This window comes from Nannobrachium achirus (assembly GCF_963921795.1).
Source record: "Nannobrachium achirus genome assembly, chromosome: 10".
Lineage (NCBI taxonomy): Eukaryota > Metazoa > Chordata > Actinopteri > Myctophiformes > Myctophidae > Nannobrachium > Nannobrachium achirus.
In genome coordinates, this window is record NC_137819.1 from 65,179,077 (window position 1) to 65,195,650 (window position 16,574).

General features: G+C 42.3%; 1 protein-coding gene across 1 annotated transcript in view; it reads right to left on the reverse strand.

The window, feature by feature from the left end:
* Positions 1-16,574, reverse strand: part of LOC308293231 (thrombospondin type-1 domain-containing protein 7A-like) — a gene marked incomplete at both ends in the record, with an annotated part of 287,387 nt that overhangs the window by 95,485 nt on the left and 175,328 nt on the right. The window contains 1 exon segment of the mRNA XM_080735667.1: positions 5,247-5,329. Within this exon segment, the coding sequence (XP_080591793.1) occupies positions 5,247-5,329 (83 nt within the window).

A 16,574-nucleotide genomic window follows, 5' to 3' on the forward strand; every position in this document is an offset into this window, starting at 1 on the left:
GATCCAGGGAGGCAGAACAAAGGAAGAAAGGCTATTGGTCAGCAAGTCATCTGGACTCCACCCCCTGATGCTTTGGTTCCAAACATAACACAACCAAGTAAACATCCTGTTTGTAGTTTTTTTTGTTTTTACCTTTCCCTATAACTGTTATTTATTCATTTTTATTTCATTTATTTGACAGAATGTTGTGTTTTTGTAGATCTGCTATTTTCAATGGATTTTTATAAATGTTATACTTATGAAATGAGCATTGGAATCAAAATGTCCACAAATGTACCAAAAGCAAAAGTACTTTTGCTACTTTAAGTACATTTTGATTCCAATACCTTTCTACTTTTACTCAAAGGGATGCCTGAAGAAGGCCTGCAATCGAAACGTTGCATACTTAATAAAATATGGTGTGCGGGTCATATGTACATTTTGTTTTAAAATTCTTTTACTCAATTAAAATTGTAATACAATGAATAATAATTGTAACGTAACAGACAATTTCTACGATAGGGTATTGATAACCTTTCTAAATGATTGAAGTACTTTATCCAGCACTGCTGGGGACCAGAGCACCGTCTGTCTGTCTGTCTGTCTGTCTGTCTGTCTGTCTGTCTGTCTGTCTGTCTGTCTGTCTGTCTGTCTGTCTGTCTGTCTGTCTGTCTCTGAAGCAGTGACAACAGTGAGTTCATAAATAACAGCTGCACTAAAATTACCACACACATCACCATCAGGTCCTCCTGACTACATGGTTGCCATGGTTACACGTGGTACCAGTATACTGTTTTTGAGCACATCTTCTAAGCGCTCCTACATCTGTCTTTGTCTGTCTATACAGTATGTACGTATGTCCTACATGTCTGTATGTACAGTATGTATGTATGTCCTACATGTCTGTCTGTACAGTATGTACGTATGTCCTACATGTCTGTATGTACAGTATGTATGTATGTCCTACATGTCTGTATGTACAGTATGTATGTATGTCCTACATGTCTGTCTGTACAGTATGTACGTATGTCCTACATGTCTGTCTGTATGTACAGTATGTACGTATGTCCTACATGTCTGTATGTACAGTATGTACGTATATCCTACATGTATGTTTGTACAGTATGTACGTATGTCCTACTTGTCTGTCTGTACAGTATGTACGTATGTCCTACATGTATGTTTGTACAGTATGTACGTATGTCCTACATGTATGTATGTACAGTATGTACGTATGTCCTACATGTCTGTATGTACAGTATGTACGTATGTCCTATTGTCTGTATGTACAGTATGTACGTATGTCCTACATGTCTGTATGTACAGTATGTACGTATGTCCTACATGTCTGTATGTACAGTATGTACGTATGTCCTACATGTCTGTATGTACAGTATGTACGTATATCCTACATGTCTGTATGTACAGTATGTACGTATGTCCTACATGTCTGTCTGTACAGTATGTACGTATGTCCTACATGTCTGTATGTACAGTATGTACGTATGTCCTACATGTCTGTATGTACAGTATGTACGTATGTCCTACATGTCTGTATGTACAGTATGTACGTATGTCCTACATGTCTGTCTGTACAGTATGTACGTATGTCCTACATGTCTGTATGTACAGTATGTACGTATGTCCTACATGTCTGTATGTACAGTATGTACGTATGTCCTACATGTATGTTTGTACAGTATGTACGTATGTCCTACATGTATGTATGTACAGTATGTACGTATGTCCTACATGTCTGTATGTACAGTATGTACGTATGTCCTACATGTATGTATGTACAGTATGTACGTATGTCCTACATGTCTGTATGTACAGTATGTACGTATGTCCTATTGTCTGTATGTACAGTATGTACGTATGTCCTACATGTCTGTATGTACAGTATGTACGTATGTCCTACATGTCTGTATGTACAGTATGTACGTATGTCCTACATGTCTGTATGTACAGTATGTACGTATGTCCTATTGTCTGTATGTACAGTATGTACGTATGTCCTACATGTCTGTATGTACAGTATGTACGTATGTCCTATTGTCTGTATGTACAGTATGTACGTATGTCCTATTGTCTGTATGTACAGTATGTACGTATGTCCTACATGTCTGTATGTACAGTATGTACGTATGTCCTACATGTATGTTTGTACAGTATGTACGTATGTCCTACATGTATGTATGTACAGTATGTACGTATGTCCTACATGTCTGTATGTACAGTATGTACGTATGTCCTACATGTATGTATGTACAGTATGTACGTATGTCCTACATGTATGTATGTACAGTATGTACGTATGTCCTATTGTCTGTATGTACAGTATGTACGTATGTCCTACATGTCTGTATGTACAGTATGTACGTATGTCCTACATGTCTGTATGTACAGTATGTACGTATGTCCTACATGTCTGTATGTACAGTATGTACGTATGTCCTACATGTATGTATGTACAGTATGTACGTATGTCCTACATGTCTGTAAGTACAGTATGTACGTATGTCCTACATGTCTGTATGTACAGTATGTACGTATGTCCTACATGTATGTAAGTACAGTATGTACGTATGTCCTACATGTCTGTATGTACAGTATGTACGTATGTCCTACATGTCTGTATGTACAGTATGTACGTATGTCCTACATGTCTGTATGTACAGTATGTACGTATGTCCTATTGTCTGTATGTACAGTATGTACGTATGTCCTACATGTCTGTATGTACAGTATGTACGTATGTCCTACATGTCTGTATGTACAGTATGTACGTATGTCCTACATGTCTGTATGTACAGTATGTACGTATGTCCTACATGTATGTATGTACAGTATGTACGTATGTCCTACATGTCTGTAAGTACAGTATGTACGTATGTCCTACATGTCTGTATGTACAGTATGTACGTATGTCCTACATGTATGTAAGTACAGTATGTACGTATGTCCTACATGTCTGTATGTACAGTATGTACGTATGTCCTACATGTATGTAAGTACAGTATGTACGTATGTCCTACATGTATGTATGTACAGTATGTACGTATGTCCTACATGTCTGTATGTACAGTATGTACGTATGTCCTATTGTCTGTATGTACAGTATGTACGTATGTCCTACATGTCTGTATGTACAGTATGTACGTATGTCCTACATGTCTGTATGTACAGTATGTACGTATGTCCTACATGTCTGTATGTACAGTATGTACGTATGTCCTACATGTATGTATGTACAGTATGTACGTATGTCCTACATGTCTGTAAGTACAGTATGTACGTATGTCCTACATGTCTGTCTGTATGTACAGTATGTACGTATGTCCTACATGTCTGTATGTACAGTATGTACGTATGTCCTACATGTCTGTATGTACAGTATGTACGTATGTCCCACACAGGGCACATTGGCCAAGCATCACAGGACGCTTAATGAAACTCATAAATCTCACCGCTCCCTAAAAGACTACACCACACAACCCTACATGAAATCATGCACACCTCATATGGAAACAAGCAGTACACTTTTTTGCATTATCCTGTTGATTATGGCGGGTCAGATATTTGTTATAAAATCAATGAAGACATCAAGCAAATGAAGCAACCAATCAATCAATCAATCAATCAATCAATCAATCAATCAATCAATCAATTAATCATGATTGGTTCCAGAATAGATTCAGTGATCTTTTATTTATTTTATTTCAAGAATTCCCAGTTTGATTTGTTACCATTTTTCAGGTGTAACCTCTGTATTCTGTTCCATTTGTACACTCTCAGAGTTACAGACCCATATGGTTCCATTTGTACACTCTCAGAGTTACAGACCCATATGGTTCCATTTGAACCCGTGGTGTTATAGATGACAAAGATTTATGAAATGGCTAAAACTATTTGTCTGGGGAAAAAAAGGGAAACTATATTACGTTTACAAAACTAATAGCAAATCTATTGTGATGGCATTCTGCCAAAATCAGTGTGTGCAACTTTCTTTTCTTCCTCTTTTTTTTTTCTTTTCCAAAACCAATACAAACTAAATCCAAAAGTCAAAGAGTGAAAAACACTCAGTTATTTGGCTCGCATCACAAAACAAATCGATGCTCGTTAAAGCATTTCAGCGAAGATCTTTTATTTCTAACCCTCTGAAGAGTTGTGAAGAAAGGCTGTTTGCAGAGAGGCGTTAATTGTGATGTGAGAAGAAGAAGTGATAAATGTGTCCTCTTCTGAACCCAAGATGTTTTCATATTTATTTATCAATGTTGTGGAAAAACTCATATGTCCAAAACTGTTAAACCATTCAGGCCTAGAATTATTGACTGCTTTTAACTGTTGAAAAATAGCAGATAAACAATCTCACAGCGCTGCACCGAGTGCCGCGCTGCGAGCTTGTAGATCTGCTATTTTTGAAAAAGTCGTGAAAATGTGCAAAAACCTTTGAATACAGTATATGTATTTTTAGAGCGAACGTTTGTAACTCAAATTTTGCTTCTGGGTGGTCCTTGGAACTATAATATTTTGAGATATGAATATTTTTTTACAGGGGTCCTTCACATGAAAAAGGTTTGAGAACCACTGACATAGTAGTCTCTCAAGAACAGACTAACTGAGCTCCATTTAAGTGAAAAGGAGCTTTTCTTTGACGATGGCTGGCCAGATTGCTGACATAGAAACATATGTTTTTCAAAAAACCTTAGAAGGATTCAAAAGACATTTATAGAATCGGGTCAAAATTCTAATTTTCACGATTTTTCAAAAATAGCAGATCTACAAGCTCGCAGCGCGGCACTCGGTGCCGCGCTGTGAGCTTGTAGATCTGCTATTTTTCAATAGTTAAAGCATTCATTAATTCTAGGCCTTAATTTTCAGGATTCAAATAAAAAAAATATATAGGCCTATATTAAAAGCAACAGATCTGCAAGTTCTGCTTCGCGCTGCGTTTCGAGCTTGCGGATCTGCTACTTTTGATGCGTTTGCGTGACGCTGTATATTATGTATGATCAAGCGAAATGATAATGTACGGAAAAAACAGGAAAAGTTAGAACATGGAGATACAAGGTTTCTGCCTGACAACAACGACGTGTTTACTAGATTTAGTTTGGGGGGGGGGGGGCGGGGTCAGCTGAAAAGGTGGAAGGTCAACCTGGGTTTCTTAACCCAAGTGAGTGGTTGTTCTGCCACTGCGTATCATCATCTCTGTCTCCTAGGCAACCCCCCCCCCCCCCCCCCCCCCCCCCCCCTCCCCCTCTCACCTCAGTGCAGACGGAGCGAGGCTTGTTGCAGGGCGGGTCACATGACCGGTCTGACATGGGCTTGGTCGTCAACGGGCAGCCACCTGAGAGAGACAAGAGGTCAGGAAAGGTCAAAGTCAGTGGATGCTGAGTGTGTGTGTGTGTGTGTGTGTGTGTGTGTGTGTGTGTGTGTGTGTGTGTGTGTGTGTGTGTGCGTGTGTGTCTGTGTGCGTGCGTGCGTGTGTGTGTGTGCGTGTGTGCGTGCGTGTGTCTGTGCGTGTGTGCGTGCGTGCGTCTGTCTGTCTGTCTGTCTGTCTGTCTGTCTGTCTGTCTGTCTGTCTGTGCACGACTCTAGACCATTCCCTCCTTGTTTTAACTTGGGTGGATGACGGTATAGCTGCAGCTAGGCTAATGTGCGTGAGCAGACTGTGCACTCTTAAAATCCTGAGCGTTGCTTTAACCCTGACAGAGTACACATGGAACCAAACGGACCCTGTGGTCTTGTTCCTTGGTACTCTCTCTCATCCAGAGGCGATCCCTGGTGCAAGTTTTCACAGCAGCAGGATGAGAGTGGGTGTGACGAGATGGAGAAGCGCTTGTTGCAGTTCAACTGTAGTTCTTTTATATTATTCATCTTTGCCGCTGCCACGAACAAGCTGGTTCTGCTGCGAGCCTCCTTTTTCAAACGCACTTCACGTCGTGGTCCCCTGCGGCCCGCCTCCATCCCCATCGACCCCCATCAGGGGAGACCGCCATGTGAAGTGCGTGTGAAAAAAAAGAGGCTTGCGTTGGTGTTTACTTTCCTGCCGCCGCATCTACTATACGTCATACACACACATCAATAGAGGGTATGCACATTCATGAAGTGAATGGCAAATTGAGAGGCAAATCGAGTGGCAAAGTGAGTTTAACGTCATCTAACGTTATTTAATGCAATCAGAAAGGACTTTTCTGTGTGGATGTATGGGCTGTCAAGACCAGAAAGTAGTTTTTTGCCACTCAGTAGGCGTTCCCGCATAACTTCTGATGATGTCACACACATACCCTCTATATGAGTAGTTGGAGCTGGCACACCCAGACTGTGACAGACAGGCGGTCCCATCAAATCCCCTATACCAAATAGCTGGAAAAAAGGGACGGCCTTCTTCAGTGGTTGGTCCTGAGGCTGGATTAGGAACTCAATACTGCCACCTTCTGGCCGAGTCAGGTTAGGGTGGACCACCGGGCTCCAAATGACTCACGCAACTGGGCTGCGTTTTGTCTGCGTCCAGGGACGTGCTGGCCATTGGGAAAAGCGGGACAACTCCCGAACGGCCGGTTCATTCCTGGCCGGTCGAGGCCGGCCATTAGGAAAAAATTAAAAATAAAATGTCGGCCTTCGTTCCATTTTGGGGGTTGGGCGGCCAACAAAGTAAATCGTCACTGTCGGGCAGAAACCTTGTATTTCCAAGTTTCAGATTTGTAAATTTTTTCGCGAAGTAAAGCCCTGCTTCATCATACAAGGCCGTCGCACAAAAGTAGTGAAAACAGCAGATCTACAAGCACACAACGCCTCGCGGTGCGAGGCGTTGAGTGCTTGTAGATCGGCTGTTTTCACTAGTTTAAATCATTTTTTAAATGATAAATACAAAACAAACGGTTTTGGACATACAAGGTTTCCACCCGACAACGACGAAATATAACTCATGTACAGTAATTGACCCACTGGCTTGTCACTTGTCATGATCTGAAATGGCAAATCTTTGAGTAGCAGCAGCGCTATAGAGAGAGATCTCTCTCTATAGCGCGCAATGAGGGCCTCTCCAACTCTTTTTCCCGGGCTGAATCAGGGGCCCAGCACGTCCCTGTCTGCGTCACATTACTGTACACCCCTGTTCTCATCTCACAGTTATCACATGGATGAATTCTACAGTTTGGATTGCTGGAGGGCAGAGTCCCTCTCTCTCTCTCTCTCTCTCTCTCTCTGTCCCTCTCTCTGTAAACAACAGTAGATCATGAGTCACCTTCCTCGTTCAGCTCATTATCACTGTGACGCTCCTGTCTGCGTTTCTGTTGTTGTTATGATGTAGGAATCACTTCATAATTAGCTCAGTGTGAGTGTGTGTGTGTGTGTGTGTGTGTGTGTGTGTGTGTGTGTGTGTGTGTGTGTGTGTGTGTGTGTGTGTGCTTTTCAGACAGTCCTATGAATCCCCGCACACACACACACACACACACACACACACACACACACACACACACACACACACACACACACACACACACACACACACACACACACACACACACACACACACACACACACACACACACACACACACACACACACACACACACACACACACACACATAATAGCATGCATGGAGACTGGTTTCATGTGCGTACGTGTGCCTGAGAGCTTATATAAACAGCAGGGCAGCACCAGTGAATCCCAGGTGAATATTGTTCACCACCGCATGGTTTTAAAACACACAAGACAGAAAGACACCCTGCTGAGTCTCCCACATCTCTGAGAGAACAGCCATGCATAGGGTACTGTTCGTGTATGCAGTGCAAAACCTTGTATGTCCAAACACATTTGCGTCACACTCGCGATGCAGATTGTAGAAGACCGCTGCTATCCTCACTGCTTTTGCGCGACTTTAAAATGGAGCATTGATTTATGAGAAAAGGATGACATATGGAGGTTTCTATGGAGTTTTCTAACCGACAGACGGTGGCGATATAAAAACAATCTATAGCAGCATCAAGAGTCAGTCAGTCGGTCGGTCGGTCGGAATAGAATGGAATAGCAGTGGTGTAGAGTACTGTACTTAAAGGAGGACTTCACCACTTTTCAACCTATTGGTCGTCACTAATGTTCATAACGCTTTTAGTTTTAGTTTTTTTTTTTTCTCAGAGGAGGGCTGTGGGCAGGCCAGAAACCCATCGTCCAGTGACATCATCAATGGAGAATCCAAGCTAATAGAAACTGCAGGATTTCTATTCCTGAAAAGTTGCAATGTTAAAGTGGAAGCCATTGTTCTCGCGATAATAAAAATTCTAAATATATATATATATAAAAAAAAAGATTGATATATATATATATTTTTTTTTTTGAAAATGATGATGTCACAAGACTATGGATTTCTGAACTTCCCACAGCTCTCCTAAGAGACTTGGACCGAGTAGAAAAAAAATGGTGCAATTTTATCGTGAACATTAGTGAGGACCTATTATGAAGATAGGTTGAAAAGTGGTGAAGTCCTCCTTCAAGTACACCTTTGAGGTTTTTCTTTCTTTTTTTTTTACTTGACTGAAGTATTTCTACTGTTCAGTACTTTTACTTCTATTCCACTACATCTCAGAGGCAAATATAGCCCTTTTTTTTACTTGACTACAATTATTTGAAAACGTTATTTGCTAGTTACATCAGCCCTAGTAGAAGAAATAGCAATCGCTCCAAGCAGAATTTTCCTCCTCAAACATTATTTTCCTGGACAACATTTGGGCTCACAACAGCAGCAACTCTTCAGTCCTCAGTTTTCAGGTGAAAAACAGTGAAAACTTTTGGGTACAACGTGACAACGTGAATTATGAGGCCATGCTAATTAGCTTATGCTAATAAGGCCATTGTTCTCTCGCCGCTACGCTGAAACTAAGTATGCTAAGTACGCGCGTCGCGGCCACAGCCGTGACCGACTATTGTTCTGTGGCCACCATAGCCCTCCACAGGTAGAGAGAGAGAGAGAGAGAGAGAGAGAGAGAGAAAGAGAGAGAGAGAGAGAGAGAGAGAGCGAGCAGTGAGTGGAGGTGGGGGTGGGGAATAGGGTATGACATCCCCGATTTCTATAGTACTGTTTCCCAAGCACTGGGTTGGGACCCATTTGTAGGTCGCAGACACATTTTTATGGGTCTCTTTGTTTCCCACAATTAGTTATTATTAAAAAAAAAATGTGTCCCGGGTCAAATTCCTTAATTCCTCTTCTGGGTCTCGAGCTAAAGAGTTTGGGAACCACTGCTCTATAGCCAGGATCACTGGTGGTGTGACAGTGGCTCAGGAGGTAGAGCGGATGCCTTGGTATCTGAAGGTTCCTGGTTCGATTCCCGGTTCCTCCCAGCTATGTGTCGAAGTGTCCTTGAGCAAGACTCTGAATCCCTAACTGCTCCTGATGAGCAGGTTGGTGCCAAGCATGGTTTCCTCTGACATCGATGTATGAATGAATGGGTGAATGTACATTTGCCATTTACTACCACAATACAGAGCTATTTAACACTTATTTTAACAAAAGAAAACGACTCTACTGCACCTTTAAACAGTTCATCCAGGGCGCCTGGGCTTGAGAGAGGCCCATTAGGCCTTTTTAAACATTCAGGTGTAAAACGCTACAGAGGAACACAAAGGCTTTTCATCAATGATAAATTATTCAATTGATTCTGGTAACCGCTGTCGTTGGAGGATTATTAGAACAGTCCCTGGACCACAACACACCACAGACTCTGTACTCCAGTCTAGCCTCAAGCCTGAATTAAACCTTTCATATGTTTTATTTTTATACCAGCCGGGAACTCACAACGAGTCACGCTGCTACACCAGTGGTTCCAATTCGCCCCTAAATAACCTTTTCATTCACGGCACTCCGGAATTACATGGTTAATTTACAGCAGTGGTTCTCAACCTGTGGGTCGAGACCCCCAGGGGGGTCCCCAGATGATTAACTTAATGTGCAACATTGTTTTCCATTCAACAGTAAAAACAAAAAAACATAAAGTCTAAGTGTACAGAGATTATCTGCACATTTCAATTCACAAGTGACAATTTAGAACTTTTTAATACCTCTAAAATGACAAATTAAACACTGGCCAATTGTTAAATATTAGAGGCAGAAATTGTGAAAATAGCAGATCTGCTATTTTCACAAGAGCTGTGTTATAAAAAAAATGTAATGCCCTCAACTCTTAGTGCTCGTCAGGGGTGGGGGGGGGGGGGGGGGGGGGGGGTATGTACCGTGGATAGAAAATCATACTCTGGGAGTGTGGAACTACCTTTACTTTTTGGATACCAATTTGTGGAAAAGTGTTTTCTACCTCACCTCGGCGTGGAGGCGTTCTACCCCAGCCCGGGGATACCCCCGTAGGACCTCATCTGGGAGCACAACAGTATGCAGTGGAGGGTGAGCTTCTATATGGGGCTAATTCAACCCTCGATAACGGTATTGTGGTCTAGAGTGACGGTATATACTATATTTTTTCCTTTTCCATTTTATTTTGACATTTTCTCCAGAGACGGTCTCTGTCTCTAAACGGCGCCTACGACTAAATTAGTCGTCAGAACGAACACGTCCTCCAAGGTTACGATGAGTGCAGAGTTAACGAGAGAGAGAAAGACACTCCCAGTGGAAGGTCCAAGCATTGATCCGCCTGCAGGCGTTCTTCACGCACAGAAATAATGCATCTGTCTGCAGAAAAACATTAACCCATTTAGACCCACTTAGAATTATTTCATGCTTTAACTATTGAAAAATAGCAGCTCTACAAGCTCACAGCGCGGCACCGAGTGCCGCGCTGCGAGCTTGTAGAGCTGCTATTTTTTGAAAAGTCGAGAAAACGTGTGCAAATCTTTGAATATATGTATTTTTTAAAGCGAGGAATTTGTAACTCACATTTTTCTTCTGAGGGGGTCCCTGGAACTAAATATTTTGAGATGGGGGGGGGGGGGGGGGGGGGGGTCTGTGGCCAAATACATATCATTTTGGGGGTCCTTCACATGAAAAGGTTTGAGCACCACTGACATAGAAACATAGGTTTTTCAAAGAAAAACCTTAGAAGTATTTAGAAAACATTTATAGAATCGGGTCAACATAATTCAAAAACTTGCTTAAAAAAAGTTTTCACAATTTTCCAAAAGATCTACCAGCTCGCTGTGAGCTTGTATATCTGCTATTTTTCAACAGTTAAATCATTAAAATAATGCCTAATAATAATGCCCGGTCCCGTCCTCAAAGGGTTAAACCCCGGCAATCTATCAGAGGTTTGATGAATATTCATGAGGTGACGACGTGCGCTCAGCGAAAGCGAGAGGAGGATATGAATATTCATGAGGGGGGGGGATCACTGAACAAGGCGTTCGTTCGTTCGGCGAGGAATCTCGTGTACGGGCGAAGCCGCCGATCAAAGAATGCCAAACCCTGGAGAATCGCTGGCCATCTGGACAGGATCTCCCCACACGTTCGTTACTGGCTTATTAAAAAAACTCTTAATAAAGACATGCAGTCTCACCGGGGAGCAGGGAATAACACAACGTGGAGTGATGGAGCCATCATGTACAAGAACACACTGTAAATAATAGCATGTATTCTGACCGGCAGATAGATTTAACCCGTGGTGGAAAAAAGCATTTGTACTTATAAGTGGAGAACCAACCATTTTCAACAATGAACCATGTCATTAATATTTCATGGACGCTAGGTTCCGGGTTCCAAGATGGCGGCATATATGATTACACGCATTGCTTCGTTCTATGTTTTTATGTTTTTATGTTTCTAATCATCCATGATTCATTCTTTCTACCGCTGCTTCGTTTTTAAGGACATTATATCTTAGCTTTTAAACTTTTTTGGTACGTTTGGGACTGTTTCACTGGATTAAATCGTTGCTTGGACTGCCCGGTGTGTTTGCCGGTTTGGATTCGGCGTGGGACGCTGTATCTCACCAGCTGAGCTGTGTTTCTGTGTCTGTGAGGCTGGGGTGTCCCCTGGACGGCGTGCTACGTTCCCGTCCGGGTGGCTGATGTGCTGGGATCACCCTGGATGGCAATTCTAGCTCACCGAAGCTATAGTGCTGCTCACTAGATACAGTGTTTGTCTACGTTTTGGCTGTGATCGTCTCCTTCTGCCCCTGTTCACTACTGCCGTGACACTGCTTCCAGCCGGGGCACCACGGATCTACTCAGTCGGCGTGCCTGTCCGGCAAACCAGTGGCTGCGTGCAGTCTCTTCTCTTCCCGGTTTCCTGCGGGGATTTCACGGATCTACGCTGCCGTCCAGACGGCGTGCCTGTTGCTGGCCAGCGGCGGCGTCCTGTCTCTTCTCCTCCCGGCGGCTAGCGGGGGTTCCACGGATCTATTCTGCCGTCTAGACGGCGTACCGGTGACCTGATAACCAGCGGCTCTATATGTCCTGATTCTTCGCTGCTTCTGTGAAGAAGGTCTAAGCTGCGGTCGTGCGGTGTGTTTGCGGTCGACGTCTATGGGCTGTTTCACTGGAGGACGGCTGTGTGTTCTTTCCCTTCACCTCCTGCCGATGGTCTTGTCCCGTACTGTGTCACGTTATTCATCGCTCGTTCCTCGCTGCCCTGGTCGCGGCACCGCGGTGTGATAGCCGGAGGACAATAGGGTAATAATCATTACTTCTTGGCCTTGTACTTAAGTGTATCAATCATGTTTTTCAAGGCATCATGCACTGTATGGTTTCTACTGGGTGTTATATCCCATACTAAAAGCCCTAAAGGTGAAGTGCCACCACTACGGAGTCCTAATCTGCACCATTCTGATTTTCTTGGTTATGCCACGTCTGCACAATGGATAGACTTTCAGCCGCAGGGACCAAAAATACCTGACTGTTTGAAAAGAGTCCTCCCATGTGCCTTAATTCTTTTGGAGAATATAGCTTTTGGTCCCCTATGTAAGGGATTAAAGGACATTTCCTCTTCCAAGTCTCATGTTTCAAAACAAATGCCTAAAAGAGTGATATCCAGGCTTCTGATATTATTGATGTTGTTCATCTCAGGCAATGTTCAATTAAATCCAGGCCCGGTCTCCACCCTAGATAATGTACCTATCTTGTCTACTTCTTTACCTGTTCTGTCCACTCCTTATGACTTCAGCTGCAGAAATGGGTTGGGTTTCCTGCATTTCAATGCTAGGAGTATGGTGACCAAACTTGATACTCTCAGTAATTGGTTTAAAATAGCTAAACCTGATGTTGTGGCTATCTCTGAGACGTGGCTTAAACCCACCACACCAGATAATTTGCAGTTTCCTGGTTTTAATCTGTTTAGATCTGATCGGAAAGGTAGATGCGGTGGCGTTGCGCTCTACATCTCAAACAGATTTCAAGGGTCTGTTCTTCACTCTGTCTCTGTCCCGAGACAGTTTGAATTTTTAGCAGTTCAGATAATGGTGGCAAATGCACCACTTACTATTATCTGCTGTTACAGGCCTCCTGCAGCTATAGCTGAAACTCTGGGAAATCTTACTGATTTAATTGCAAAATATTCGCACACAGAAATTGTGCTTTTGGGGGATCTAAATTGGGACTGGGATTCTGAAAAATCTTCAGGTTTTAAACAGAACTGTGACTCCCTAAATCTAACCCAGATTATAAACAGCCCCACTAGACCAGCTAGTGACACTCTGATTGACATCATTTTGACAAACGCTGTACATAAATATATCTCTGTTGGTGTCTTTGCAAATGATATGAGCGACCACTGTGCTATTGCCTGTGTTAGAAGCACAAAATTGCCCAAATCAAAAAGCTTGACTGTAACCAGGCGTTGTTTTAAACATTTCTCTGAGCAAGCTTTTGTGCATGATTTGGCACTAGTTGATTGGTTTCGTATCTCTCTCATACCATCTGTGGATGAGGCTTACTGTTTCTTTCACGACCATTTCCTTGCTCTGGTAAATAAACATGCTCCCCTAAAGAAGGTCAGAATTAAGAATAGGTCTAATCCCTGGTTCTCTAGGGATTTGGCTGATTTGATTCATGACAGAAATAGGAAATGGGCACTTGCCAGAAAGTCTAAGTCCCCAAACGATTGGCTTCTTTTTCGTATCCTCAGAAATAAGTGTACTGCTCTCACCAAAAGGTTGAAGGCACAGTATTATTTATCTCTAACTTCTGATACATCTGGTGTAAATTTCTGGAAAGCAGTTAAATCTCTCCAGCAGAGGGGAGCTGCTGGCCCCCCGCTAAAGCTACGGGTAGGGGAATCTCTTACATGTGACACAAAGCTGATCGCAAATGCTTTCAACAATCATTTCAAAAAAGCTGGGCACATTTTCGATGTACAAAATGCTTCCTCCGCGCCGCAAGTTGCACACGAGGAGGCATTTTCATTAGTAGATTCTAATGTACATTTTGACTTTTCTCCTATTCTGGTTATGGATGTGCTCCGTTCGCTGTCCTCGTTGGACCCAAAAAAGGCTCCAGGACCAGATGGTCTCGATCCCTATCTTCTGAGAATAGCTGCGACAGTTTTAGCCCAACCTATAACTGATATATTTAATCTTTCATTAACTTCTCAGAATATTCCTTTGGTGTGGAAGCAAGCGCATGTTTCCCCCCTCCTCAAGGCAGGTGATCCCCTTGATGTAAATAACTATAGGCCAATTTCTAATCTTTCTGCTCTAGCTAAAATCCTGGAAGCGCAGGTATCTGTTCAAGTTAATCAATTTCTTGAGCATTATAAGATCCTAAACACCATGCAGTCTGGGTTTAGATCAAAGCATAGTACCGTTACGGCTTGCCTCACTGTCTTAGATGACATCAAAGCAGCCTGGGAAGATTCTTATGTCTGCGCAGCCTTGTTTATCGACCTATCCAAGGCTTTCGATACTGTGGATTTGCCCATATTGTTAAAGACGCTCGCAAATATTGGCATGGGCCAAAATGCGATTGGTTGGTTTTCCAGTTATTTGATGGGTCGCTCGCAATGTGTTAAACTGGGTGACATCGTGTCGGATAAAGTTGCTCTGGAGAAGGGTGTCCCTCAGGGCTCTATATTGGGTCCTTTACTCTTTCTTTTGTACATTAACAATATCTGCAGTAAGTCAAAGCACTCTAGGTACCATATGTATGCGGACGACACGGTTCTGTACACCTGTGCGCCTACGCTTGAGTTGGCTGTAAATGATTTGTCGTCTGATTTCATCTCACTGCAGCATGAATTGAGAAGAAACAAATTGTTGTTAAATGGTAACAAAACAAAGGCTGTGTTGTTCACTCCAAGAGAGTATCCAATAACAGTAAATATCTCCACTCTAGATGGTACCCCCATTGAATGGGTGGAGCGTTATAAATATCTAGGTTTCTGGTTGGATAAACATCTCAAATTTAAATTTCATATTGATGCTCTAGGAAAGAAGCTTAAATTCACTTTAGGTTTTTTCTACAGGCTGAAGGCCTGTTTTGCTCGCTCCTCCCGCAAACGATTGGTAAATGGTTTGTTCTTGTCCCAGCTGGATTATGGGGACACCATTTATAGGTTTGCTTGTGCCTCCACTTTGGCCAAATTAGATCCTCTTTATCACGCAGCTCTGAGATTCATAACAAATTCGCCTTTCAGGACTCATCATTGCATGTTGTATGCTGCAGTTGATTGGTCTTCATTGACATCTCGCAGGTTACAACATTGGTTGAATTTTGTATACAAAGCGTTACTTGGGGAGATTCCTTTCTATATTTCCTCCAAATTTGTACTGGTTAAGAATGGGCTAAATCTCAGATCAAATGCCTGGTTACGATGTGTAGTACCTACATTTACATCTGAGGGAGGCAAAAAAAGCCTCTCCTTTTTTGGCCCCTGGTCATGGAATGACCTTCAGTCCAGTCTCAAATTGGCTGTGTTAATTCCCTTGAGAAGTTTTAAGAGAATCACTCTAGATAGATCTACAAACGCTTGTACTTGTTCAGATCTGTAATTAATTTGCTCTGTGATCTCTTCCTTTGGGTACATTGGGTACACTGTGCGTGCCGTGTACTGCTACCTGTAAATTGCAAACTAGTTTTATTATTTAGTGTACATTTTGTATTTTTTGTATTTCTTAGGTATCTGTTTGTGAATCATGGATGTTCTATTTTTGTTGTGATGTCTTGTAAATAAGCAAGGATTGTGTAATTTTTTATTTCTGCCTCTTGGCCAGGTCACACTCGTAAAAGAGATCATGTCTCAATGTGTTTTTATCTGGTTAAATAAAGGTTAAATAAAAAAAAAAAAATATACCTTAGAGCAAAGGTTTTCAACAGGGCGTCCTCCAAATCTTTGTGTGACTTTTTTATATTAACCACTTGAACCCTAGTGTCTGTATTCTGAGAACTGAAGCCAAAAATAGCAGATCTACAAGCTCACAACGCCTCGCAGCCCTCGCGCTGCGAGGCGTTGTGAGCTTGTAGATCTGCTATTTTCAGCAAAGAGCTTTGATGTAGAGGGGAAAAAGAACAGACTAAGTACAGAGTGAAAGGTCAAGTATTGATGGTTCAAGTGGTTAAATATCTGAAAACACAAATTGACATGAATCCAAAATACACTGATGATTGTGCTGTCAAACAATGAAACTATATGGAATCTATGAACAGGTCGTGGGGGTCC